This window comes from Sprattus sprattus (assembly GCF_963457725.1).
Source record: "Sprattus sprattus genome assembly, chromosome: 17".
NCBI lineage: Eukaryota > Metazoa > Chordata > Actinopteri > Clupeiformes > Clupeidae > Sprattus > Sprattus sprattus.
Genome location: NC_137915.1, coordinates 12,865,805 through 12,893,269, shown reverse-complemented (window position 1 = coordinate 12,893,269; position 27,465 = coordinate 12,865,805). Strand labels below are relative to the sequence as shown.

At 44.8% G+C, this 27,465-nt stretch overlaps 1 protein-coding gene across 1 annotated transcript in view; it reads right to left on the bottom strand.

The window, feature by feature from the left end:
- The window catches only part of pmfbp1 (polyamine modulated factor 1 binding protein 1), a gene marked incomplete at both ends in the record, with an annotated part of 129,033 nt that overhangs the window by 85,900 nt on the left and 15,668 nt on the right, over positions 1–27,465 (bottom strand). The window contains 4 exons of the mRNA XM_080855450.1: positions 10,533–10,718; positions 11,259–11,342; positions 24,937–25,104; positions 25,904–26,039. Of these exons, the coding sequence (XP_080711576.1) occupies positions 10,533–10,718; positions 11,259–11,342; positions 24,937–25,104; positions 25,904–26,039 (574 nt within the window). The remainder of the gene's footprint in view (positions 1–10,532; positions 10,719–11,258; positions 11,343–24,936; positions 25,105–25,903; positions 26,040–27,465) is intronic.

Genomic DNA, 27,465 nt, shown 5'->3' with positions numbered 1-27,465 from the left:
GGCTGGCTGTGCTGTGCTGGCTGCGCTGTCTGTCATTTCCGTGTGTCAGTAATGGAGAGAGACAGAGAGACGGGAGGGAGGAGATCAGACAGGCGAGCCGTGGCCTTCCTGGGTCTACATCTGCTCTCCATCTCCACAGGAAGATAGAGGCGGCGGAGCTCAGACACAGTGCTCACACACAGAGACAGATTCATACACACACACACACACACAAGCACTCATACAGACACACACACACACTCATACAGACACACACAAACACTCATACAGACACACACACACACACACACACACACACACACACACACACACACACACACATACAGACACACACACTCATACAGACACACAAACACCTACACACTCATACAGGCACAGACTAAAACATGAAGACACAGACACACACACACACACACACACACACAGACACACACACAGACAGACATGGGAACTGAGGGCCATGAAATGGAGGGGCTGTGGATTCACAGAGCTCTTCTTCCTGCCACGACCCAAGAGAGACTGGCCACATCTGGACTTAGACAAGGCCTACACACACACAGAAACCAAGACACCCAGCCACACACTCACAAACACACCCAGCCACACACTCACACACACTAGCTGGCCCTCCTTAATGTAATTTCTGATGGTGATTACCAACACGCTACTGTACTCTCAAATCTATGCTAGGCTCCTGAAGACCCGAGCAGGTCCAGGAGTCATCCGATCCAAACGATCTACATCAGATCAGGGCAAAGGCTATCCCAGAAATCAACGACTACCTCAGAGGAGAGGAGAGGAGAGGAGAGGAGAGGAGAGGAGAGGAGAGGAGAGGAGAGGAGAGAAGAGGAGAGAGGAGAGGAGAGGAGAGAGAGGGGAGATCCAGACGTAACAATAGACATTTAAGGCAGCCCCATTACAATCCCCCCCACAAACCTTCCTGGCCCCCTCCCCAACACACAGCATTCAAGCCGTCCCTCTCCCTAAACCTCTTGATCCTGACACCTCCTCCCTTATCACCTCCATCCTACCATGCACCAGGGAAACAGTGGGGCTCTGCGTGTGTGTGTGTGTGTGTGTGTGTGTGCACGTGCACGTGTGTGTGTGTGAGCGTGAGAGGGGGGCTGAGTATGGGCCAAATCTGGTGCAAATGAGAGAGATGAATAGTTGAGGGAGTGGGGGGGGGGAGAGCAGTCAGTGGTGCTGGTGGTGGGGTTTGGGATTCGGGTTTTTTTTGGCAGTGATGCAGATAGTAAATCAAGGCTAAAAAGAACCTGTATTTTTCATCAGTTTAGCAGATGGAGCCTGTCCTCATCTTTCATGTGATTGCATGCAAGCCGTATGGAAAAGTCTGTCATTCGGGGGGGTTAAAAGGTAGTGGTGGTGGTGGTTTGTGGGTGGGGGGCTTAGAGACGTGAACAACCAGCCAACAACTACCCTACTATTCGTTCTTTATGCTTATTGTGATTGGTTCCTTCACTTGTGATCGCGGTATTAAAAGTATTATTTCAAATGTGCAGTTCCTTCAACATCACATCACATATCATTCATGATGTATAAGCACCTAGCCAAATGTGTTCAAGATGTGCTTTTCGTGGGAGTCTGCATTCCTCACAAACATGGAAGACTCTGGGGGACTTTGACTAAAAAAAAACTAAAAAAATCCCATCCCGACACAATACATTTAATATTCATAGTGTTTTCTCCCATCTCTAGCCCTCTCTGAATGCTCTGCTTAAAATGCTGTTAATCAAGGTTCTGTTTCAAATGACAAAATAGGCCGGGGTTGTGGTAGAGGTAGGGGTTGGGGGGGGTGGGGTAAGTTGCCATGATATGGTAATTTGCTGCAGATATATCATTTTGTGGAAAAAAGGGCTGAAGCCTGTGATTAACTGAGGCTCGGTCATAGATGGCACACTGATTAATTTCACCCTCTTCAGCCAATGCCAAGCCCCCCTACCCCCCCCCTCCCCCGCACCCCCTACCCCCACTTTTATTTTTCTTAACCAAGGGTGAAAATTAAATCAGTTCCTCTTATTTCTTTCGTTCCTTATTTCTTTATTTATTTCTGAACCACCTTGTGTCATTTTTTTCTCCAGTCGCCTGTGTCACGTTTGCTCCTGCGGACCCACTGGTGGCAGCCATCTCAGAGTCTCCTTCCTCCTACAGTAGTAGTAGTACACTACACAGTGCACACTATAAAGAGCTCAATACATAATACAGCACCTCAGCCTCTGGTGATTTGTGCACTTAGATTACACACACACAGCCAAGCAGCCCGAGCCGTACAAAGAGAGGAGAGGCAAAGAAAACACAGAGACAATGCAGTGTTTGCATATTTCTCTCCACGTTTACATTCTTTGGCGAGGCCGTCTCGTTTGAGAGCGCCTTGTTTTTTGACAGATTCATAATCCCGCTAAACAAAGAATCAAAGGGAGTTTTTCCAGAACCGGCGAAGGCCCTGCGAACCGTAATGACGAACATCTCGGTAATTGGGCTCTTCGATTTGATATCTCCCATATCTCCTAGGGTCTACCTTTGTCAATAAAGCTGCCAGTTACTCCCAGCTCGGGAGAAGGGGGGGGGGGGGGGAGGAATCAAACAGAAGCGCTTGCATTAAACAGGGTTGCCAGGCGCTGTGCACAGAAAGCATCATTTGTTTACTGCCCTATCAATAAAGCCATATCATTTCCTGAGAATACAAATATATACACATATACACAAAAAAATATACTTATATGTATAGATATATAAATATCTATATAAATATATCTGACTGAAAAACCCACACACACCAATACACAAACACACAAATATATGAGCCCCGTTATTGGGTTGGGTGGAGGGAAGCGAGGATGATGGGCCGTTCCCCTGTGGAGGAGAAGCACACTCAACTGCAGAGTGTGACAGGGACAGAGAGGGAGGCTGCTGCTGGAGTGACGCTTCACAACTGAATTCAGACGCATAGAGACATGGCAAATGGCATTATTCAATGTCCTGATGGAAAATGAAAGTCCTTTCTCCCTCTCTCAGTCTCCCTCTCATCCGTCTCGCTCCCCCCCCACCCCCTTCCTCCTCCACTCTATTTCCCTCTCCCCTCAAATTTCCCTACCCCCCGCCAGTTGATTTATCCTCAAGGCCCTGACAAAGAATTCTATTCCCCGGTGACATTGTGCTTATAACCTTTACATACGCCCTAATCAGCAAACATGCATGGGCAGGTCTATCCCATGTGCAGAAAATTGAATTTTTGAGAGCATTTTTATTTAGAAAAATGATGGCAATAATAACAAACGGGGAATAATGTGAAAATATAATAAGCAAAATGCAGATCATTAAGGTGGCATTTTGCTTGTTGATGCAAGCGAAGAATAATCAACATCTCCGGCTAATGAAATTACAGGGACGCAGGAATCGGGGGAATGATCAAATTACACTATTTAGTTAATGACAAATGAGAGTGGCTAGCAGCAGGCTCTTTTTATTTGGTGGTGTAGAGGGTGAGAAACCCACCAACGCAGCTTGTGAGAGGCCATTAAAGGAGTGGAAATCACATATCCCCATGCAAAGATGGAAAAAAAGAAAGTAAACCTGATCACCTTTATTGATGGACAATGTCGTAAAACCATCATCCTGTTTATAGACATTTAATTGAAGACAGCATCAAACGATAAACTAAGAAACATGCATGGTTGACTCCTCCAATTCGAACCATAAATCACGCCGATGCTCAGACAAGTCGTCCAGACACAAATTCTGATGATAGATGACCCATTTAACTTTGATTTTTGAGAGCAATGAGCTCGACGGCAATAGCTCACACTGGCTCACACCACCAAGTGCAGGCCTGCAAGGACCACTGGAAAAGAAAAGGACACAAAAAAAACAAATGAAGGGGACTCCCACTCTGACTTGGTGGAAGGAGGCTTTTGAAATAATCTTACAAATGACCACAATTAAAATGCGGGCTCTGCGGGCCGTGTTCAGCACTAGCCTCAGACTAGGAGAAGCCCAGTCCGCATCAGCACCCAATAACACTCTGATGATTTGTGATACAGCAGTCATCAACAGACAAATTCATCAGCCTATCTGTCTAACGACACACACATATGCAGCATCATAAATACAGGCCTAGCCAGGCACCCGTGCATGCAAGCCAATAAATCACACTGGATAGACGAAGGGTTGAACAATGGCAAAGCCATTAAAATTAAAAAGAATACACAACCTCTCTCAATCGTTTGTCATCAGTTCTCTACATAAAACAGGAGGGGGGGAAGGCAAAAACTCTTCATCTAGGCTGCTCACAATTAAAGAAATTAAAGGCTCCTTGTTAGATTCCCAAGTCATTATTATTTCATGGTCGGCTCTGTCCTTTAAATGAGCAAGTGTCTTGTGCTCATTGGCGGCAGTGAATTATTCATCCTCAACATGTAAAAGCAGTTAGTGGAAACAGATAAAACCGACAGCGTCTCAATACAGAAGTAAACTCCTGCAGCTGCTGGATCCCATCCTGACTGCCAGAGCATGTGCGCGCGTGTGTGTGTGTGTGTGTGTGTGTGTGTGTGTGTGTGTGTGTGTGTGTGTGTGTGTCTTGCCATATATGTTGTTGTTTTGATGTGTGTGTGTGTGTGTGTAAAATTAAGTGTGTCTGTCTGGAAAGTTTTTGTTTATGCATGTGTGTTTGTGCAGCACAATGTGTGTTTAAGATGTGAATGCATGTACGTGTGTCTGTGTATGTGTGTGTACTCAAGTGAATAAGGTGTGCGTGTGTGTGTGTGTGTGTGTGTGTGTGTGTGTGTGTGTGTGTGTGTGTGTGTGTGTATGTGTTTGTATGTATGTGTCTGTATGGGGAACCAACAAGGGATTTGCAGCTTAAGCATTCTAACACAGGGCCAGGGCAAGGCTCCTCTCCCAAGGGGACCAGTTTAGCTGCACACCGTAATGCCAGACTTTCCAGCCTTGTTAGTCACTACTGTGTGTGTGTGTGTGTGTGTGTGTGTGTGTGTGTGTGTGTGTGTGTGTGTGTGTGTGTGTGTGTGTGTGTGTGTGTGTGTGTGTCAAGGGGTGGGGGGCAAGCTGAAGCAGAGTAAACATTCAAATGGATCCATTAAGAAAGACACCATTTGCAGGCAATGGGCCAAGCCCCTCCCCAAAGCACATCCTGTGACAGTTCTGTTGCAGCATCGTCATTGGCTAGGACACTGTGCATGAGGCACCTATTCTCTGCATTCATCTCCGTGCTTAATTTCTCTCTCTGTCTCTCACTCACACTCACACTCACACTCACACACACACACACACACACACACACACACACAAGTAGTCTGGTCACATCTCTCAGCCTCAACTGGACACACACTCTTGATTGTCTGATGTCTTTCCTGCAAGCTCAACAATCCTACCTCCGGTGTGTGTGTGTGTGTGTGTGTGTGTGTGTGTGTGTGTGAGAGAGACAGGGGAAGAGGGAGAGAGGGGGTGGGTGTGGTTGGTGGAGGTTTATGAGTGAGGATAACAAGAGGGCGAGTCGGACGAAGAGAAAGAGAGGGAGAGACTAGAGAGGTAATGAAAGGGAGAGAGTGAAAAAGACAGAAAGAGCGAGAGAGATGAATAGAGGAGCAAAGAAGCGAGGAAAAAAGGGGGGAGAGAGAGAGAGAGAGTCATAGAAAGATTTAGAGAGAAACTGAGAGCTAGAGAGAGAGAGATAAGGAGGGAGAGAGATAAACTGAGAGCTAGAGAGAGAGATAGGGAGGGAGAGAGAGAAACTGAGAGCTAGAGGGAGAGATAGGGAGGGAGAGAGAGAAACTGAGAGCTAGAGGGAGAGATAGGGAGGGAGAAAAAAGGAGACAGCAAGAGAGCTGTAGCCCACCCCTGCCTATGAGATACACCACTAGCATCTGGTCCCTGCTTGCACTACCACACACCCCACCAGCTGAGGGCAGAGAGAGAGGGAGAGGGAGAGAGACTGAGAGAGAAAGAGAGAAGAGTGAGAGGCCATATTTAGATGGATGATTCAGGCGCCGGGAAGAGAAAAGCACCAAACAGCGACCTAAAGCGCTCCCTCGTCTTCACATGCTTGATTTCACCTTTTAATTAGAGCCATTAATCAAAGAGAGCCCAGAGACACAAGGCTTTGCAACGGGTCCCTATCCCTCCACACCCCTCAGCCCCCACCCCACACCCTGACAACACGACACCTTGCCACCTGTCAAAATTACAGCTTTCACTTCACGCGCCATCCCTCACGCAGTTAGCCTCTGCAAGCCTGGCTGCGTCCCCCCACAACTCACTATTTACAGTACCGTCTTACCCAGGGTGCATTGCGGGAGGGCAGCCTCCAGACACACCGCGCCGGGCCAGACGAACCCGCCAGTCTGCTGGTCTGCTCACAGGGGAGCGGGGCAGACGGAGCATCGCAGGGAGCAGACATCGCTAATGGGCATTAAACTCCAGATCAATTCCAATTAAAGGCCATTAGTGCTGTTACCGCGGCGATGATTATTGTTTTTATAATTCAGAACAACAAACCGCCCGCACGTCCTTGGCCCGGGCTCTGAAAGTACAGCCACTGATGAGCTGATGAGTGCTGATGAGCACTTTAATGAACTGGCCCGGTATGGATTTCTGCTTCCTATGATGAAATGACGCACAGGGCACAGTGGCGTGCATCTATGCATTTATTTATCTTGTGTCGTGCGTAGGCAGTGAGGATGTATGTAAAAAAAATACCACTTCAAGATATATGATGACTAACTATGCTCATCTATGCAAGCACTTCCCTCCTAGTATGTAAGTATGAAGAGGAAAATCATCTTGTTGCAAAGAGAGAGAGAGAGAGAGAGAGAGACAGAGAGAGATTTTGTGGATATGATTTTGTGGAGCAGTGGTGGCTGAGATCTCCATATGAATCTGATAATCCTGAGACACGCAGTATTGCAAAAATATTATATATTAGTACCCAACGTAGCATTACTCAGTAGTGTACATACCCAATCACCTTTAGCCTAACTACAGGTACATCTCCACTCTCATATCTCCATGGCGATGTGGCATTAGTCAGCAGTGTACATATCCAATCAGCTTTAGTCTTACTACAGGTACTGCTGCTGCATAGCGATGAGAGTGGAGTTAAGACAGTCCTTAGCAACAAGCCTCCACACCTTTCACCCTGCACCCATTCTGTCCACTACCCCCCCGTCGTGGTGAGGAGATGCCCCTCCGCCGGCTCAGGCGTCTTCTGGTTAGCAGGGCAGTAGGTGGGATGCCAGGGGCAGTTGCCCCCCCCCCCCCCACCCCCCACAAGGCACAGTTAACCTTTCCCCACCACACAAAGCACAGGCTGCTGTCTCGCCTAGAAATCTCCCTGCCCTACCATTTAACCTCACAGACAACACCTCAAGGCCTCAGCTTTTTAGACGGAGTAACAAAAAGGGTAAGGATGCGCTGCTCTGCACAGCCAGAATAGCATTTCCCTCTTCCTGTTATTCCCCCTCTCGCTTCTATGCTCGCCTTTCGCATCCCCTCTTCAGTGATCAGAGGCGTGCGGGTGGGTATTTGTGTGTTGCCAAATGCGGAGGGGAGGGTGTCAGGGGACGCTGCATTCAGAGGCCGTCCCGATTGCCCGTCTTTATTATGCCCTTTCTCGCTCGCCGCCTGTCATGTTCCCAGGCTTCTTAGCCCTTCATAAAAGATTGGTGGGCCTCTCAATGAAAAAAAGTAAAAATGCATCAGTCCTTAAAGATGCCTCATTACAGAATTGCTAGAAATCTAGTTTATTAAAATGCTTTTTGCTTGTCTTTAATTGTGCTTGGTGGCCAATGACAACAATTAGACAATGCAATTTATAAATCATCGTAGTATGAGGAACAAAACGTGTTTCCAGCATTCCCTGAGCTCAGCCAGCCTTCATAGTGACCTGACACATGATTCGTCAGAGAAGTGTGGGGCGCGTGTCTCAGATGCCTCGCCTTGATTACGAATCCCTCAGCACCAGTCAGTGGCGGCCATCTTAAGTGTGACTCGACACCTTATCAATCACAGAGGGCATCTCAATCTCTCTACCTCATCTCAAATAAAAAAATCCTTCTTCCATTTTTTCCTCCCCTCTATTAAGATTCCAAGAACCATCCGGCCATTTCATACACCACAGCCAGCCTCTGAGGAATTGAGCCTATTTCTAAAAAAAAATAAAAATAAAATATCTCACCAACACAAACAACATATTGGTCATAATTATGGCTGGATATTAATAATACAGAAAAAATATTAATCTTAGAAGTAAACACTAAGCGGCTTAAAGGAAAATTGCAAATAAATCAGATTATCCTTTAGGAATATCCCCACAAAGGAGGCCGGCTGTAATAAGAAAGGCAGGCATCCTTTCTCATGCAGCAGCCCAGACAGGCTGGAATAGCAGCCCAGGCAATTCATAAAGCACTTGGCTTGGGCACATACATATTTCACCTTCAATTTTATTTTTTCATCAGTCTCCGAGCCACAAAGGAGATTCAATTAGGGTTTGTGATTGGGGCAATGGCATTCTGTCGGGTCATTCAAAGGTTAAATAATTCAGTGCTACAAACATGATTATGCTACTGTAGCATTTGATCAGATTCACTGTTTATCATGCAAGCAATGTTTTGTTTTTTTCCCCCTATACTTCTGGTGGTCTCCAAATCATGGTGGTCTAGAACATTTCCCACAGGTAATTGAGAGGGTATTATCAAACCCTTTTGCTAAACTGGATGTGTTTTTACACGGAAAAGAGGGAAGCACAGGAATCAGTGGGAGAGGTAGTGAACAGCACATTACAGCTACCCAATGATGCTGAAAGCGAGGTACACGTTAAATCATTTTTATATACTGAAGGTATAGGCAACGTAATGTAATGTACTCTGCTGTTTCCTCTGCTCTACACAGAGTGGGGAATAATTAAATACTGGGTTTGGGACGTCTGGGTCTTGTGTCCCTTTGTCTTGTCCTAATCCACCTGTCATTTAGCAGATGATGAAGTGCTTCAGGTATTGTTGCGTCGGTACGCAGTAATCTTTACTGGAAATGCAAACAGGATCACATGGAAAAGGAAAAAAAGGGCAAAGGAACAAAGCATACCAGACATTTGCCCAGGTACACATGCATTAAATATTCCTTAGGAGACATTTTATGTTTACATAAATCAGAATATCAAAACACCATCAATCCAAGATTGTCCTTGATGGCAGCAGAAGTGTGGTCTGTGTTACAGTGGATGACTTATTATTTTTTTTTTTTTGCTTAACTAATTATTGAGAATATTTCCATCTTTGTGTGCTTATCTCTCTCAAAAAAACAAAACAAAACAAAACAAAAACATAACAAAACCCGAGGTGGAAACCTCCAGCTTCCTGCTCATCCTTTGTAATCATAGTTTCTCTCGGGTGGTTCTGATGCCTTTCACCTGCGGGGCTTTGCTCACGCGTCGGAGGCTCAGGAAAAACACTCCCCACAACAAGGGGAAGGTAAGAGCCTGAATAATACATGGAAGGAGCTTTAGATTGGGAGTGATGCTTGTCAATCACGTCGGTCTAAATCAAGACAGCCAGGATGATTTCCATTTCAACTCTCTGCTATTCAGGACGGACGTCTCCTCCGCAGTATTCCATATCGGAAGTCAATCTCACATTTTCGGCAGACACATTTCCAAGCCACTCTTTAATTAATGTTTTTCAGAACCAGATAGGGAAACAGAAGAAAAAGAAGGAATAGGAAAAAGTAACAAAAAATGTAAACTCTGCCTAACCCAACCTATATATTCAATGTCTGTATTTACATGCCACCATCACTGAGCAAACAAGCTCATTTAAAAGTTCATATGCTAATGTGTGACATTTAAAGCAAACTTTACTCGGCGAAAGGACATACAACAAAAAATGTCTGATTCTTTTCCAGCCCTGAAACTTATGCGTCTTCCATATTTATGGCCCTAAAATAAATAAATAAATAACACAGCGACACCTCCAGTGGATTTGCCAAGCTAATTCCTGCAAGCACACAGATAGAATTGTCTGTCATGCAAAGATTTAAAAAAGCATAGTGAAGAAGAAGAAAGACCGTTAGATGAATGTGGCTGGGCTGGTGTGAATAGTTCACAGGGGGATGGTGTTTGGAGCTGTGTTGGGACATGCTTGCATCTTAGGGCAGAGGTGTGATAATTAGTTGAGCACATAGACGCTGGAACGGGATGGGGTTTTGTGTGTGTGTGTGTGTGTGTGTAGTTGTGTGTGTGTGTGGGTGTGTGTGTGTGTGTGTATCTGTTTGTGTGTGTGTAGGTGTGTGTGTAGGTGTGTGTGTGTGTGTGTGTGTACGTGTGTGTGTACGTGTGTAGGTGTGTGTGTGTGTGTATGTGTGCGTGTGTGTGCGTGTGTGTGTGTGTGTGTGTGTGTGTATACGTGTGTGCGTGTAGGTGTGTGTGTGTGTGTGTGTGTGTGTGTGTGTGTGTGTGTATATGTGTGTGTGGGTGGGTGGGCTTGTGTGTAGGGGCAGTGGTGCGTTACCTGGCGTGTGGCAGGTACATGATGGCTTCTGGTCTTCTCCAGCTCAGCCTGAAACTGTTGGAGCTGAGCTGACAGCTGGGCCACCTCGTCTGCCACCTCCTCCTCCTCCTCCTCCTCCTCCTCTTCATCCTTCCTTTTGTGTTTCTCCAGTCTCTTCTCCAGTTTGCTCTTGTCTGTCAGCTTCACCTGAGTTGCGTTCAAATTCAGCAAATTCAGGCGAACATTCGCGGTAAACATAAAATTGTGTAAACATTCCAAATTGTTCGATATAAACCATAACCCTTAGTCCAGCGTCCATATATGTTCGACGAGAACTACCTCCTAAGACCTGCGTGTGTTCGCACATGAAGTCAAGGAGCCAGACAGGCTGAGGCCTCACCCTGCATTAACACACTCCCAGAGCCAACACACACACACACACACACACACACACACACACACACACACACACACACACACACACACACACACACACAAACACACACACACACACACCCCTGCTGGGGAGATGCTGTCCTTGGCATAGACTGAAACCCCACGGACAGTTCTCTCATCAAAGGCCTGGTATTCACACAGCAAAGAAGAGTCTTTTCAAAGATCTTTGAAAATGTAAAGGGCAGACCCAATCTGTGAGATATATCCTAATAGTGACTTCTGAGAACTTGTGGAAGTGAGCATTAAAGAGGTCATTGATTGGCCCACCGGACAATGTCGTTTCCGCCTTACCTCTGTTGCTGAAGTGTCTCTTTTCTCTCGGAGCGACTGGATTTCCTCCCTCTGCCTGTGGGTGAGCTCTTTGCTTTTCTGGAGCTGAGAGTTTATACACAAAAGAGAAACCACAATGTCAACCAATTGGACCTCACTTAAGCAACCTTGATAATCGATTGGCCAGGCAGTGGATGAGCAGGACCCCATTTCTGCAGTATGGTGTGCAAACCGCTCATTCATTAAAAGATGCTCTTCCTTATTGATTACGGCTTAAGTAATGAGAAAGCTTATCCGAAAATCTTTAGCATATGGGCTCAAGTTAAGAAAATCGATTCTACTATTTCCCATTTGAACAACATATGCAAATTTTATATACAAAAGACAGGACAAATCCAAAATCGGATAAATCAATAGTCTTTTGTCGATACGACATAAAGCTGACAAATGGTATTTTGAGGCAATTAAAGTGAGCTGTAAACAAATGAAGGCCAATCAATGGAGATGTCTTTCTATTATCACTGTTTTAACACTCCAAAAAAAATGTCAGATCCATAATCAAAATCTCAAGGCTCTTGCACTCGCTGTCATTCAAATTAAAAGCAAATTTCCAAACATCCAGTCATGTCAGTTGCAGTTACTTATCATGCTTAGGCCAAACCTTTGCTTTCAAGTGAATCATCTAAATATGTAGGTGGAGATGATTCTTAACTTCCTAATCAGCAAATTCATTTTTGTATCTTTCTTCTCCGTTCTTTAATCTCCAGTCACACGTTTAAATCTGAGAGACAGGTGCTTCCCTAAGCAGACCCAGGAAGGCCCGGGAAGGCGATAGTTCAAATCAGGCAGCAATCCCTGCCTATACAAGTCCAGATTGAGAAATTGAGAGACGAACCGCTTTTTCCCCCTCCTTCACTGGAGAGTTCCTTCAAAGTTCAATCAATTAATCTAACTTAATCTCAAGCGGCCAGCATTGTGTGGCACTAAGTAATATATCAGCTCTAAGGCAGGCAGTGCTTAGGTCCAGGTCCAATCACCGCTCCCCAGTAAGTGGAGTTCACCTCTATGTCCACCTAGATATCACTCAGACACACTCCACACCGTTTGCACCTGGGGAAATGCACAAAAAACGCTCACACACCTCGTTTAAAACTAAATTCGGCATTTATCAATACAAACACTTGCAATCCAGTTTAGAAATGAAGTACATAAGCAGAAACTACATATTATTCTCTTAACAACGTTAAACAGAAGCGCAAGCAAGCTGTTTAGGTTTTGAAGTGTGTGGACAATAGCCAGTATCAGAAAAGAATGTGTCTGTCTCTCTTGCTTTGAATGGACTCAACATTGGCCATGGGACCTGGCCGAGTCTATTACCCAGAGGACACACATCATCTTTAAGGAAATTTCCTCTGCATATATCAGCCTTTAAAAAGCCTTGGGGAGGTTTTCTTGCTGATAGCATGGTGGCAGAGGTGAGGAGTGCGTTAGCCAAGCTAAGCTCTCGACAACATGTCCCTGAGGTAATTGGTTTCATCATTAATATTCATACCAACCGCATCTGTTTTTCCCTACGTCTGTGACACGTTTGATGTGAAACATCAGGTGCTTTTTTTCTCCGGTAAATTCCCACCGTATACATATTCACAAAGGACCTGTACATATCAACTTAAAGAGCTACAGCATTCTGACAAGATAGCTTTGTTTGTCTAAGCATGTATCTTGCCTGCATTTTATGTGCCTACCTTTTCCTCGATATTTTTAACGTTTTTTTCCCCCCTCCCCTGATCCTTCTGATCTTAGCTGGCTATATCCCTCTATATTACAGGGTCTGTTTAATCACGTGTAAGAAATTATACGCTGCTTCGTCCACCAAGCATGACATTTCAATTGTGCAGCCAATAAAAGTCGAACATGAAGAGTGCTAAAACCATCCACTCTGCTGGAAGCCCAGGGACCCGGGTTACCATGGTGAGCTAGCTTGTCCATGCACACAAGGTCAAGAGTGAGTGACCCATCCATGAAGAAAGCTCAATCTCAACACATAATCATATACAGACCTAAGATGGGCTGCTGCTCCTCTGAATCCAGCATTGCAGGCTTTAAAATGACTGCCATATCACTTTTACTTTCACACAAATGAAAGCAGGTCCAATGTTTTGTACTAGTGCTGCCCATGTTTTCTTGATATAAATTCATGAAAACATGAAAGGAAGAAAAAAAATCCTCTCAGATTAGTATTGCATACGACACTTTAATATATTTAAAACATCTGACCCCGTATTCAAACTGGTATTATTTCTATTTTGACACAAGCATTCATATACAGATGCGTTTTGTTAAAAAGTCTTGCATTACACAGGTGGTGGGAAAGAAAGCCCCTTTTGGTTGTGATTCTGACGGATTTGGAGAGGTACTTATAAAATATTCAGGATGAAATTGCAGTAACAGATGCCAGCTGTCATGTGCAAGCAAGGGAGTGTTATGACAAGCGCCTTAAAACATTCATGCTGAAGGGATAGTTTATGAAAGTATTCATTAACTCCAAGGGATCGTAATTTTTCTCTTTCATAACTACAATGCTTATGCATGATAACAAAGCCAGCACAAAAAAAGGCAGAGCTGAGCATCGAGGGGTGTTTATGATAAGCCACTGACAGACACGCAGACAGACACGCACACACACACACACACACACACACACACACACACACACACTCTCACACACACACTACAAGGAAAATGTAGAATAATTTATCTTTATTACAATACCTTATGTGAATTCAATCTACATGAGGAAAAACACACACAAACACACACACACACACACAAACTCACACACAGAAACACACACAGGCACACACACAAAAAGCAAACTTTGCAGGTCATGGCCAATTCTGGGTCTAAATTGGCATTAATGATTGATTCAGTGTGGTCAAGGGGTCGTCTCTCAGGTGGCTAGCACAGTACCCCAGAGAGGAAAATCCAGTAATGACCAGTAATGATTGGCGGGGCCGAGCCCACAGACGTAATATAAAGACATAATAAAAACCCTTCTGCTTCCCTAACACATTCACACACACTTCCCAGGATGAGAATGAGAACAGGCAGTATGCTCAAATATTGTATTTTGCTGCAGAGATATAGTGGGCTCTAGGGCAATTGACTGCATTTCAGGAATTAAATCCTACTAGCATTATAAAAATATATATGTATATGAAAATGAATGACACTCATGTCTGTTTTGGCCTCAAACAAATACATAAATATTTTATTATAATAGTGGTCAATAGTTCCCATTTTTACCACCTGAGTAAACCAGATTGTAAGCTATATCACTATTCTTTAGCATTATGTTAATCCCACATGCCACATCCCTTCTTAAGTCAGTTATCATAATGTACAGTCATTTCTAATTTTAGGTGTCATAACACAATCTCATATCAAAAGATTAAGTCACATTGGTGTGAAGACAGGAGTGCCCTGGATGTAAACCCGACAAACTGGACAAACATTATGACTAGGCTGCTAACAAAGGATTTACACATTATAAATGTTTATGTGCGCCAGCATCAACTGTCAAGGCCACCTTATGTGATCGTGTATCATTTGGCCTTATTGACAAGACCCTCAAGCTAAATACATCTGAATTTATAAAGAATTTACATGGCAAACAGCCTAATGTAACTTAAAGTGGATACTCCCCATTTTACCTTGACAGTGAGCAGACATTTTTTAAATAATCTGTTTCCATGTTTAAGTCTCCCCACCAGCCTAGACCAGACAATTTTATTAGCAATTCTGATGGTGGGTAGCACTCCAATTAGGAATCTAATTCATTTCCGCACAATAAGGCAAGGGCATGGGAACGACGCATCAGCAGAATCTGATGAATTATCATTTCCGTGGCGATGGACCCCCATCAAGCCAATGTTGGTGCGTTCCCCAAGCTGCCGTGCAGAGACCCGGGGCTCCATTCAAAGCACATGTGGTCATTAGGCAGAGTAATGGACACTTCTTATGCAAAGTCGACTCTGGTGAGGACGATGCCCAGCTCCAGAAATGGGATTAAATCATGCTAACGCTTCAAGATTGAACTGATGAAGCCCCAGTGTGTGTGTGTGTGTGTGTGTGTGTGTGTGTGTGTGGTGTGTCATTGCACTCCATACTCCTTTAAAAAAAAAAAAAAAAGTAAAGTTTGATGGCGGCCATTTAATCACTGACGGGTGTGTAAACTAGGCCTGGTAACGTTGCTACTTCCCTGTAGCAGTCGCTGACAACTTTGAGTCCACCTTCACTGTTCCTACTTAGCATTTTTTTGTTTTCAGCAGAGATGTGGGTCTTATGTGGGATTTATTAGTTACCTTGAAAACGAAACATTATTCCTTGGCATGCCTTCACCATTATGAGGTTATGAAGATGTGGTTCTAAAACAACAGCATGACGTCCGACTTTAGGATTTTCTAACCCCCCCCCCCCCCCCCCCCCCCCCATCAACATGTACAGTGATGTTTGCAGTTCATCTGGTTGAAAACTAAAAATCCTATTACAAACTGCAGACATCCTCTCAAAATGAGTGTCATACGTCAGAACAAATCTTAAGTGTACGACGTCATTAACAGCAGTGAATCCCAGTGTCCTGGAGACCCTGAACTGAAAAGCAAACAGTGATAAACTACTCTGAGCTGTAAATGACTTTGGTGTTTATACGCTCATCTCTCTGCGGCTTTCCCCATGCGGCGATGGGTTCCTGTAAGGCATAAATCTGGAGCCGCTCCCGCTCCTGCTCCGGCTCATGCCGTAGCGTGGCTCTCTTTAAGTAAATGCCTGTGGTTCTGACACCACACTTCATATGTCACACTCAGGGCTCTGGCAAACCGAGACGAGCGAACCACATCGGAAAGTCCTCTGCTCTGTCGCAGTGACACAACGCGGGGCTTTTCTCTCTGTCTCGCTGCAACAAAGGCCACTTGTCTGAGCGCCTCAGATATTTTTTTTTTGTTTTCTTCTACTTCTTCTTCTTCTTTTTTTTGCCTTCATGTTAGCCATTCATAACAAATGTCAAATGCGGCGGTTTCGAGTTCAAACCAGCTCAGCATTCTTTTCTTCGTGCGCTTTGCCGCTGCCGAACCCATGAACACTGTCTCTTTCATATCCCTTGACTGAATAATGATCACACAGCAAAACTACAGGAAACGCAGCACACAATTAAGGGACACTCTGCAGAGTCTTTAGATAAACAGCGCCCACTTCAACAGGATTCAATATCCCCATCCGCAGCAACCGCAGCCCTGTGCAATGCTGGCGCGTACACTTGTCTCCATAAATGTGTGTTTGTTGCCATAATCACCCTGTGCTAAGCATGCTATATCCAATTAGACAATAATGACTTTAAGCCATGGAGTGTTTAGAACAACAAACAGACAGTCTTGGCCTTTAGTCCTTATTTTTAAGACATTTCTAGGAAAACTGGCCTGTATAAGATACGAAACAGAATCATTTGAACATCTACACGTTGTCCTGTCACCTACGGAGCTCTGTGTGAGACACAGCTATCTAATTAGAAGCAAATACAATGAACTCCTCCTGAAGACCACTGAAGGCATTTTTATACTTCTACGATTCTCTCCGATTTGGTCGTAGAGGGACACTTTGGCACGCCTTGGCACGCCTTGGCACGCCTTGGTAACACCTTCACCCAGGTGTTGCCGCCCATCCGACCCGTCGGAGAGCCGTCGGAGAGCTGGTCGGAGACAAACGCTTTTTTCTAACTTTTCTTAAAGAGACGGAGAGAGTCGGAGACCCCCTTGGCTGTGATTGGCCAGTTTACGACATCATTTCCAAACAACATCATTTCCGGAATCACACATGTCAGGACCTCACATTTCCTGTTTTCTGTCAAAATGTTTTAGTACGACTTTGGTAAACTACAAAGCTGCACAGCATGCAGCATTAAACTACCGTATTTTATATAAACCCTCGAAAAGTACATTTCTCCCGACCACTGTTGGTCTCTTGGCTGGTGGCTCGGTGTTGAAAGTGCCTTCTCCAACCAGCTTCAACTGACATCTAACGTAATTTGCTACGGAGTAATGCTGGCAGCATAATTACTTTGCATCTATTAAATAGGAAATGTATTTCATGTATGTGTAGAACCTATTTAGAATGACTGACTTTACATAAAACGGCAGTGAAAGACATTTGAGTCAAACATTACTTTTGCCTCAATGAGGGTGGCGTGTGAGAGCATAATCGGCACGACAACGTTGTACTTATTAGCAGCACACTTTTGAGAGTTATTGTGAATACGCTAACGCTTGATTTAGCGGAAAATCTAGTAAACGTACGTACCACCTGTCTCCTGTTCTGTTGTTGTTGTAGTTGTCGCTCAAATCGCTACAAGCACGTCCTCTGCTTATAACTCAAACTAGTCCAGCAGCTCCACCATCAACCATTGTCTGTTAGTTGTTAGTTCTCTTGTTGTGTTTCTGATATAACTATAACACTGCATGTGGATTGGTATGAAGACTGCAGTGGGTTTAATTTTCTGCCCCTTACTTCATAGTTCTACGGGTATTTCTGTTCGAAGTGTGCATGCTTTGTTTTATAGTGACGTTTCACGCTAACACTTTTGACAAGGGCAAATCGAGAGTTTTGGAATCAACTTTTCGTGTGTGAGAGCCTGGCAGATGATCATTAGTAAGTGTGCTAATGTATGTGTTTTTCCAACATATTCATGGTTGAAATCGCAGTCCCACAACTGTATGTTGAGGTATGCATGTTCTTGCTGTGTGTCTGATATAACTATAACACTGCATGATGTATGATGTATGATGAATACCGTGGGTTTATTTTTCTGGCCCTGTCCTCAGAGTTTGGGGGGTAATTTTGTTCGAAGTGTGCATGCTTTGTTTCATAGTGACACATTCACGTTACCACTTTTTGACAAGGGCAACCGTCTCGTGGCCAATGAGTGCATTGTCATAGCGTTGTAGTTATTCAAAGGTTACCCAGCGATCATTGCAGTATGAATGTGACAAAAATACCAAAGAAAATAAGAACGTATTCATTTTATTGGATCGTTTTATAATAGTTTCTGTATTGTATGTAAGATAAGCATATCGTTTTGTTATAAATCGCAATGTTTTTCACAAAAAAATGACCACCACGATGGAGATACATTTGCCTACTCAAGTGAATATATAGCATTAGACATGTTAGTATTGACTGTGCTACATGTCTCCAAGGCCCATGTCACTGCACCTGCCCGACAGGTCTTGAAGCAGCATCCGTGTCATGTCAGTGACAGTTGGGAGGAAAAACAATCAATGACTTCCAATAAAGAGGTTATGTGGTAGCTACGGGCTCGACAAACAGTAGTTACCCCACCCAGCGGTCTGGCGTTGAATAGGTTGAATAGGCTTTAGGACGCATAGCCGTCGGAGTAGTATGTAGGCCCGACCAGTACGTTCAATTTTTTCTGAATCAACCGCCTGCCCCCGCCCGCCCATTTTTTTTTCGAGGACGGAGAGGGATGCAGAAGTATAAATTAGGCTTGAGGCCCTCCATCCTGACCCCCCCCCCCCCCAGCCCCCCCCCCACACACACACACACACACACCCCCCAAGCACTCATTAAAGTCGTTAAGCAGGCACAACTGAGGTTTTGCTGCCTGTATCAACCCAGCTGTTGGAGGCAGCAGAGAGGAGAGGCAGAGAGCAGAGTAGAGCGTGGCACTGCCAGCCACACTCGGCAAAGTGACAGGCATCTCCTGGTAAACACCATCCATTCACTGTTAGCTTGCCACAGTGCGCCACATTAGCAGCCAATTAGGGCTCTAAGTGGCTCCTCCTCTCTGCCACCCTGAGCGGAAGGCGCAGCATATGCTTTGCATAATGTGCCAAGGGGGACCACACATATGGTGCCACGAGTAAACACACACACACACACACACACACACACACACACACACACACACAGCCATATGTGCACATATGACACCTGTAAGCATGTCCCCTAATCAAGTGAACAAACAAATGATTGGTTGATTAAGGACACAAACACAATTTAGAAGTAGAGATTTACAATTACAGAAACAACTAATCTGAACAAACAAAGACATCGCCTAGAGACAGCACAAACACACAACATTAAAACACACACAGATAAATCTTCACAATGAATACTTCCTCTTAGAATCTTGTTTAATTTTGTGATCATGAAGTATTAGAGGCTCATTCTACGGAGTAGCATCTGCATTCTACAGATCATTCCTCCCTAGAAATGTCTCCTTAAAAAAAAAACGGGCCTGCTTTGTACTGCATGGAAATGGCCAGACACATTTAGACACGCGCAGCTTCAAGCAGCCTGCACAGTATGCACTAATCAGACTGGTCAGGTCTGGGTGTCTGTGAAATGATCATCAGCGCAGGAAAACTACCTGCTTTGATCATGTGTATGCACACACACACACACACACACACACACACACACACACACACACACACACACACACATGCACACACACACACGCACACGCAGGCACACACACTCACACAGATGTCTCAATTTGGCTCCCATTTAAAAGCTCTCCTGAGTGTCTAGTGCACAGCTGAGGTTAATGATATTATTGGGGTTATTTGCATATTTAATTACGCCCCCTTGTTAGGGATAAGTGCTGTTTATTCAATTTTGTCACTGGCACAGTTTCAATGCGGATCAGCCAGCCAGACTATGAGTGTGTGTGTGTGTGTGTGTGTGTGTGTGTGTGTGTGTGTCGTCTTCTTGGTGGTGAGGAAGGGGGGGCCGGTTGGGGGATATTAAGACACATTCATCAAAACTATCCCAACACACAAAAACAGACACTAACAATCAGGTGCTCTCTCCCTGAGATCTCTTCAATCTTTCATTATCATTACAAAGATTTAGCGTAATTATGATCATACCAGCCCCCGTGCCAGCTTGTGCCAGCCTGCGCCAGCTTGTGCCGCTCCGCTCCCTTCAACGAGCCTCTGGAGTGTGTCCATTTAATGTCTGAGCACCGGCAAAAACTGCTCCACTCGTAACACACAGCTACATTTACCCAAATTAAACATTTTCTCATTAGCCGCCGGCTATTGCGCTAATAAATTATTCATCTTCTTTTTTACAAAGGAACATTAATCAATTATGAAGATATAAAGAAATTAAATAGTGAGAGGAGGAAAGGAAAAGGCTTTCAGTATTAATATGCAGACAGACAGCAGTGCTACAGCCTGCAAATCAATAGTTTTTTGATTCATTTGAACACTTGGTCCAGACTTGGGAGCGGGAGCTGAATCAGGCATGACCACAGCTCGGAAATTCAAACAAAGAGATTTGGGCCGTTTTCATTTATTTGTTTTATGCTCAGGTTAATTTTTCATGGATGGCATATACTAAACTGGAGAAAACGACTTTTTTTTTTGGTCCCTGTTGTTAGTATGAAAAGGGTGTGTGGGGTGGTGGGGTGGGGGGGGGGGGGGGGTGGAAACACCACAAGGGATTGTGTTGTGGGGTGAGGAACGCAATTGCTTTGAACCCTGTGGCTCTCAAATTTGTTTTTAATGCATTTTTAAAGTTTTATTGGCATTCGGAGACACATGGGGAATAAAACTCATCCAAAGTGTTGACCCTATTAGTATTAACAGACAAGGCCGACTTGTGGCACTAAGCAATCTCCTGCTAAATAACACAGTGCACATCTCTAACCTGCCAGCCTTTAATTCTGCTAATATAACACCTGCTTACACTTTACTCCAGTTCACTGACAGGGCCTGCAGCAGCTGGGGCGTCACATCAACTTGATATGAATGTATGTGACCTCACAAGGTGAGGACACCAAAAGATTTTTTGACACTTCATGTCATTTTATAATCTCAGTCTTGGGTTAACAATGTACCTGATTATAAAAAAAGGCATGTGTGAGATATCTGCTTTGATTCACAGCAGTCATTATCACTGGTGTTGGGGTGGAGGTGCTAATAGCTAATATCACTGTGCAAATAGGACATGGTACATGACGTAACGCAAACATCTTCAATAACAAAGAAGTGACACATTTTCAGTCTCGGAGACTACATTACTTATTTTTCTTTGCAAGGCCCAAATAATGCTCAAATAATAGCTACTCCTTGGTCTTAATGTATGTATTTATGATGCTAGTGGAACTGTGGACAGGGTACCCCCAGGATTTTTCATCTCAAATTTAAGACTTTTTAAGACCTTTTCAAGACCACTTTAGATGAAATTTAAGACCAACATCGCACCTTTCCTGATATGCATATGAATAAAATAAAAAAATGTAATCATAAGACAGAACCATTTAAAACAATAACTGTGAGGGGTGGACGTGTGAGTGTGTGTGTGCATGCGTGTCTGGATATGTCTGTGGGTGAACCTGTGTGAGGTTGTAATACAACAGATCCTACAGCCTTTGGAGCTCTGCGCTTTTGGCAGCAATCTGTTCATCCAGTATGATGAGTTCAGCCAATTTATTATAGCGAGAGCTTTTCCATATCCATGTTTTTGAGGTGTTTGTTGCATTTCAATTGCGGGAGCAAGTGGAAGTTGTGATAGAGTTGCGAATTTCCCTCTTTGTAATTATAATTGAGTTATTTGTTAAAAATAAGTTATTAATAAACAAACATTCATTAAATAACAAAACCATTGAGAAATGGTCCTCTAAAATAATAACCTCACCAACATGCCAAATAAAAGATGTAGCAAAAATGTAGCAAAATAGGCTGTTAAATGTATATTACTTGTATTGTTGTTATGGAAACAAACACCGTTTAGTATTGGACTTTTACTTTGACATCATTCAAATGTTCCTCTCGTGGAAATGGCAACAGCTGTTATCAAGAAACATAGTTATGCGATGTAATGCTAAACACGTAGTGAGAACAGTACATAGGCAACAACGAAGTGCACCTGTTGGTATTACAAAAGGACCACCAGTAAGACTGAATAAAGTGTTATGAATATCTCAGCCTTCACATATAATGGGGGAAAAACTGCCTGTGTCACTGTGATCTGACGTCCTGTCCTGCACGCCTTTCTGCCGTTATCAATCGGTTTTGCTATCCTTGTTAATTTATTTTATCTGTATAGGGGTTTATGTTGTTCAATCTCATATATTAATTTCAACTTTGTCCAATTTCAACTAACCCATTCTTCAACACTATGCTACCTTATCTTCAAACAGAAAGTAAAGTTAAAATCTCAATTGCAACAGCTTTCGAGGGGTTGGGAAATAATCGCTGCTGATTTGATGTTTGGTGGAGTCAATCCAGAATTAGTGTTGATGAAATTATAATCAAGTCACCCAAACTGCCGTGAAAAAAACGCAACAGGAGTCGCTGAAACTGTTGTTGCACCCCTGTACAACAGTGTGTTCTTTATTGTTAGAATCACCCAAAAGCCCCGCTCCACTGTTGCCTGTGATAGCAGAAGCGTATTAACTAGCATTACCCTGTCCCTGACAGGGCAGTGTCCATAACTGTCTAGCTAGCTAGCGCAGGTAGTGAATAGCTAACGTTAGCTTGTTTTATCCTTTATATCGAGTCAGCATCTCAGCCAGTTCAGAGTCATGTACAGGTTGCCTGGTATTTTGGATGCGACGTTTGGGTGTACTGATCGTTGTCACAACGAGCAATAAACAAATGTGGACTTGATGAACGAAATTTAAGACCCGTTGGTGAAATTTAAGACCGGTTGACAAAATATAATACCTTTTCAAGGCCTTAAATTATGAATACTAAATTTAAGACTTTTTCAAGTTTTTAAGACCTCGCGGGTACCCTGTGTGGAACACAGGATGCCCTAAACCCATATGTAATTAGCACGCTTCTATGGGTGGTAAAAGGTCTGCAAGCGGTTAGGTAAGAGGATGCATTAAAGCCAAAGGGCTATTATTCTCCTCTGTTTCCCAGCTAGCGCCCTCTCTCTCTCTCTCTCTCTCTCTCTCTCTCGCTCTCTCTCTCTCTCGCTCTCTCTCTCTCTCGCTCTCTCTCTCGCTCTCTCTCTCTCTCACTTTCTCTCTCTCTCTCTCTCTCGCTCTCTCTCTCTCTCACTTTCTCTCTCTCTCTTTCTCGCTCTATCTCTCACTCCTCTCGCTCTCTCTCTCTCTCACTCTCTCTCCATCACTTTCTCTCTCTCTCCCTCTCCCCCTTTCTCCCTCTCCCGCTAACTCTCTCTCGCTCATCACGAGCAATGCTAAATTGTTTATCTGCTAGCTTTTTGAGGAGGTGACGATAAATCTTCTCCTCAATTAAAGCCGGTGAGTCAGGGCCCCCGAAAGAGCCAGAATAGAATTAGCTGGGGTGGGAAAGGAGAGGAGAGGAGGGGAGAGGAGAGGTGCGAGGAGAGAGGCTTCTTAATACCTCACTAATGCACCGCAGGTGATCGCTGCATCATAAGACACCGACAGATCTCTCTCTGTTTGCCACCGACCACTGCAGGGAACAGAGACGCTCATTTCCACAGGGCTGCTTCAGCACACCGGCGCTCCCTCTGCGCACAAAGACACTGACCAGATAAACCCATTTGGGGCGTATTAGGAGCCTAATAGCATTTACAAACTTACTAATGACATGGAGCGTCCATGTCTATGGGCTAGGATACGAGACGAGGCCTGGGAATCAGAACAAGCTCCTCGACAGGAGGAAGACACATCTACGCGTGTGACATAAAAAAAGACATGTTGAATTTTGAGTTCAGAATCCATTTCTGGTGATGTGGTGAACACACCGTGGTGAGCCTGGTGTCGCCTTGGCTGTAGCACACGGCTATTTTACCTCACATAGTGTCAAGACTCTCAACTGCCTGAGTGGTTGTGGGGGTCCCCACTCACTGACTCAAGCAGGAGGCCAGACCATGTCCTTTCTGAACTCACAACATCAGAACAAAGGCCAGAACAGAGCGCCCTGACACGTAGATATGAGGGCTGGTTTGGCAGCTTAGTGCTACAGCAACACAGGAGGCAGGGTGCCCCTCTGACTGATATGTTCCGCACTCTCCACAAAGACCAAAAGAACTGCAGCATCTGAGAAAGAACCCAGTGAGATCCAAACCTGTTCCCCAGGGTTCGGACAGGCTCTTGGGGCGGTTGTTCTGCACTTTTAAGCGTTTTTTTATGGGTACAGGACAGGTCAGTGTCCACAACCTGTACAGGTGCCGCAATGGCAAGCAGAGCTGCACCTGCTGCATCCCTTGCCTCCTCTAAACCCCCTAAAACTACAGATGAAGGGGAAACATTCAAACCCGGCCTGGTGCACCTCACAGCCACCGCTCTGCCACCACCTCCACTGGCACCAGGGGAGGCGGGCATCAATCACCTCCGCGTGTGCTGCACTTAAAGAGAGCATGAGATCATGGCGTTTGGGGCCATTTACATGATTACAAAAGGACCTGAGCGCAGGAGACAGGCCTGTCGAGTGTGCGTGGCAGCTCAGCCGGTCGAGTGTGTGTGGCAGCTCAGCCGGTCGAGTGTGTGTGGCTGCTGCAGCAGGAGGATGATGGGAACGGTGGGGGTGGAAGATGGGAGAGGTGCAGCAGATCATCTCAGACAGGTCCCTCTGGGGGCTGGAGGGGCACATATGGGCATCTGTGTGTGTGTGAATGTGTGTACGTGGTCATGTGTGTGTGTGGTCATGTGTGTGTGTGTGGTGTGTCTCCTCACCTGGTTCTGCATGTCCGCCCCGTCCTGTTGCACCAGCCGCAGCTGTTTGCGGAGCTGTGCGACGATGGCGTCTCTATCGGCAATCTCAGCAACCTTCTCCGCTTGCAGTTTCTCCAGAGACTCGAAGCGGCCACGAGGCATCGCCAGAGCATCAGTCTTCTCCTGCATCTGACAGACACAAACACACACACACACACACACACACACACACACACACAGAGCATCAGTCTTCTCCTGCATCTGACAGACACACACACACACACACACACACACACACACACACACATATATGTGAGACAAAGGAGAGAGGCTCCCACTGATGTTTCAGGATAACTCAACTCGTATTTATAAAACCCAGGCCCACACACTTCATCACAACACACAGATAGCACTCTGCATGTGTTGAAGCTAGTCTGTGCCAGGTCAGGGCCAAACCCCACCCAGAGATGGCCGCTATCTGCAACGTCACTCTGCAGGTAAGATAGACGTCAGTAGAAGAGAAGAGAAAAATGATTATACTTCTCACTCACTTTTCTTCCTGATAAATACGCATCTTACCAGCAGTAGAATCGGAAAAAAGACATCTACTTAATTTTCTGAAATGGTGAGTTGTTTGTTGCAGGAAGCGCGTTGCATATAAATGTGGTTTACCGAAAACGAACCCTCTATTTGTCCCAGCATAACCCACAGATAGTAAAACACTGGTGTTTTTCATTTGTCAACACTTGGTTGGGAGGTGTGGGAAGTGAGGAAGCAGTATTTCATCTGAAATGGCATTTGAAGCCTAGAGGGCAGACATGTCAACAATTCACACGCAAAGACGTTGCATTTAACTCGCAACATATGTCAAAGCCTGCACCGCACGCGGTAAGCAATATCATACAAAAATAAAGCCGCACTTCAAAGTTGTTTCCGCAAAATCAAAGATGCAGAAAAAAACTATAAGAAAACAAGGCGGCAGCCGTACCTCATTCCTCTTTGCCGTGGTCGTGTCTGAAAGCATCTTAATTTCCTCTTGGAGATTGTGCATAATCCCTATCCTGGCCTTCAGGAGGTCCACCAGCTCACCGCGCGGAGGGTTCATAATGTACTCCTGCTCGCCACTATAGGACACGGGGAACAGGAGAATATTAACCTCAACCTGGACACTTGTGCAGAGGAGCCAAAAACATCATAATAATAATTCCAGACACTTAAAAATAAAAAATAAAAATACGTACAACAATTACGACAGAGCTGAAATGATAACTACAGTAAAGGTTTTAAAAAATTGAATTAGCTAAATAATTCCCCAAAGTACCATGGCAAAGAAATGTGCTTTAACAAGAAGAGCAGAAAGAGGAGGCCTTTTTCTCCAATCCCTGCTCATACGTTGCTTTCTTTCTGTTAGGTATTCATCAAGACCATCACTTGGGTGTATGAAAAGCATGATTAAATTGCTCTGGACACAATTTTTGCTCCTTAATGGCGCCTCTGTGGCTTTTGTAGCAGTTGTAATGGGGGCTTAATGAGAAAGCCCTAATGAACCTCCCTGTCTGCATTGTATAGTCTGTATTTTTTTTCTTTCTCTTTCTTCCCCCCTCCCCATCCCTTTCTTTCCACGTCAGATCCCCTAGTGGGCTCTGTAATTACTATGTAGTGAGTGCTGCATTCTATACCAACCTCTTCCACTGAGGCTCTGCTTTTCTCCCTTATAAAAAAAAAGCCATATTATTGTCACTTGGGTGGGGGGGGTGTTAAAGTTAACACCCGGGGGATGGTTAAAATGAGTTCCTGTCCCTGGTGCACACACACACACACACACACACACACACACACACACACACACACACACACACACACACACACACACACACGCGCAGATCTCCACTCTGGCCCATTTCAGAGCAAACAGATTGTATTATGGACAAAGGGGACTCTGAGCTTGCCTGAGCAGGAGTAAAAGGGACAGGAAATTGCAAAGAGCAAAAATAAGAGTGATTCATTAGACTTCCATTCTTCTATCTCTATGCTCATTCAACATTCACACAATTTCACAGTTATCGAGTGCAAAAATAAGAATATACTTCATATACAGGAAATACAGGTTGTACAGTTGGACACACACATGCACACAAACACGCGGTTAAGGCAGTGTGGCTATGGTGGCAGCAACAGTCTCGATCTGTATAGATAAATGTCTATGAGACAAAGAGCTCGAGTGAAGGCAGATGTGGAATTTTGGACAGGCTATTTGCCAGGACACCACAGGGAAGCGTGAGGGCCTTAAAGTGACAGAGAGGCTTGGGGCGCCTCAGCTTCTGCTGCCACAGTTCGCTCACACTCACACACACACACACACACAAACACACACACACACACACACACACACACACACACACACACACACACACACACAGCCCTCAAATGTCTAGGCGCAGCGCTAGAGACAAAACTTGTGTGACAGAGGCGCAGATCGAGCCCAAGCTGCCTGTCGCGAGGCACTCGGCTGCAAGCGACAGCTGTCAAGTGGCACGCTGGCGGCTCCGC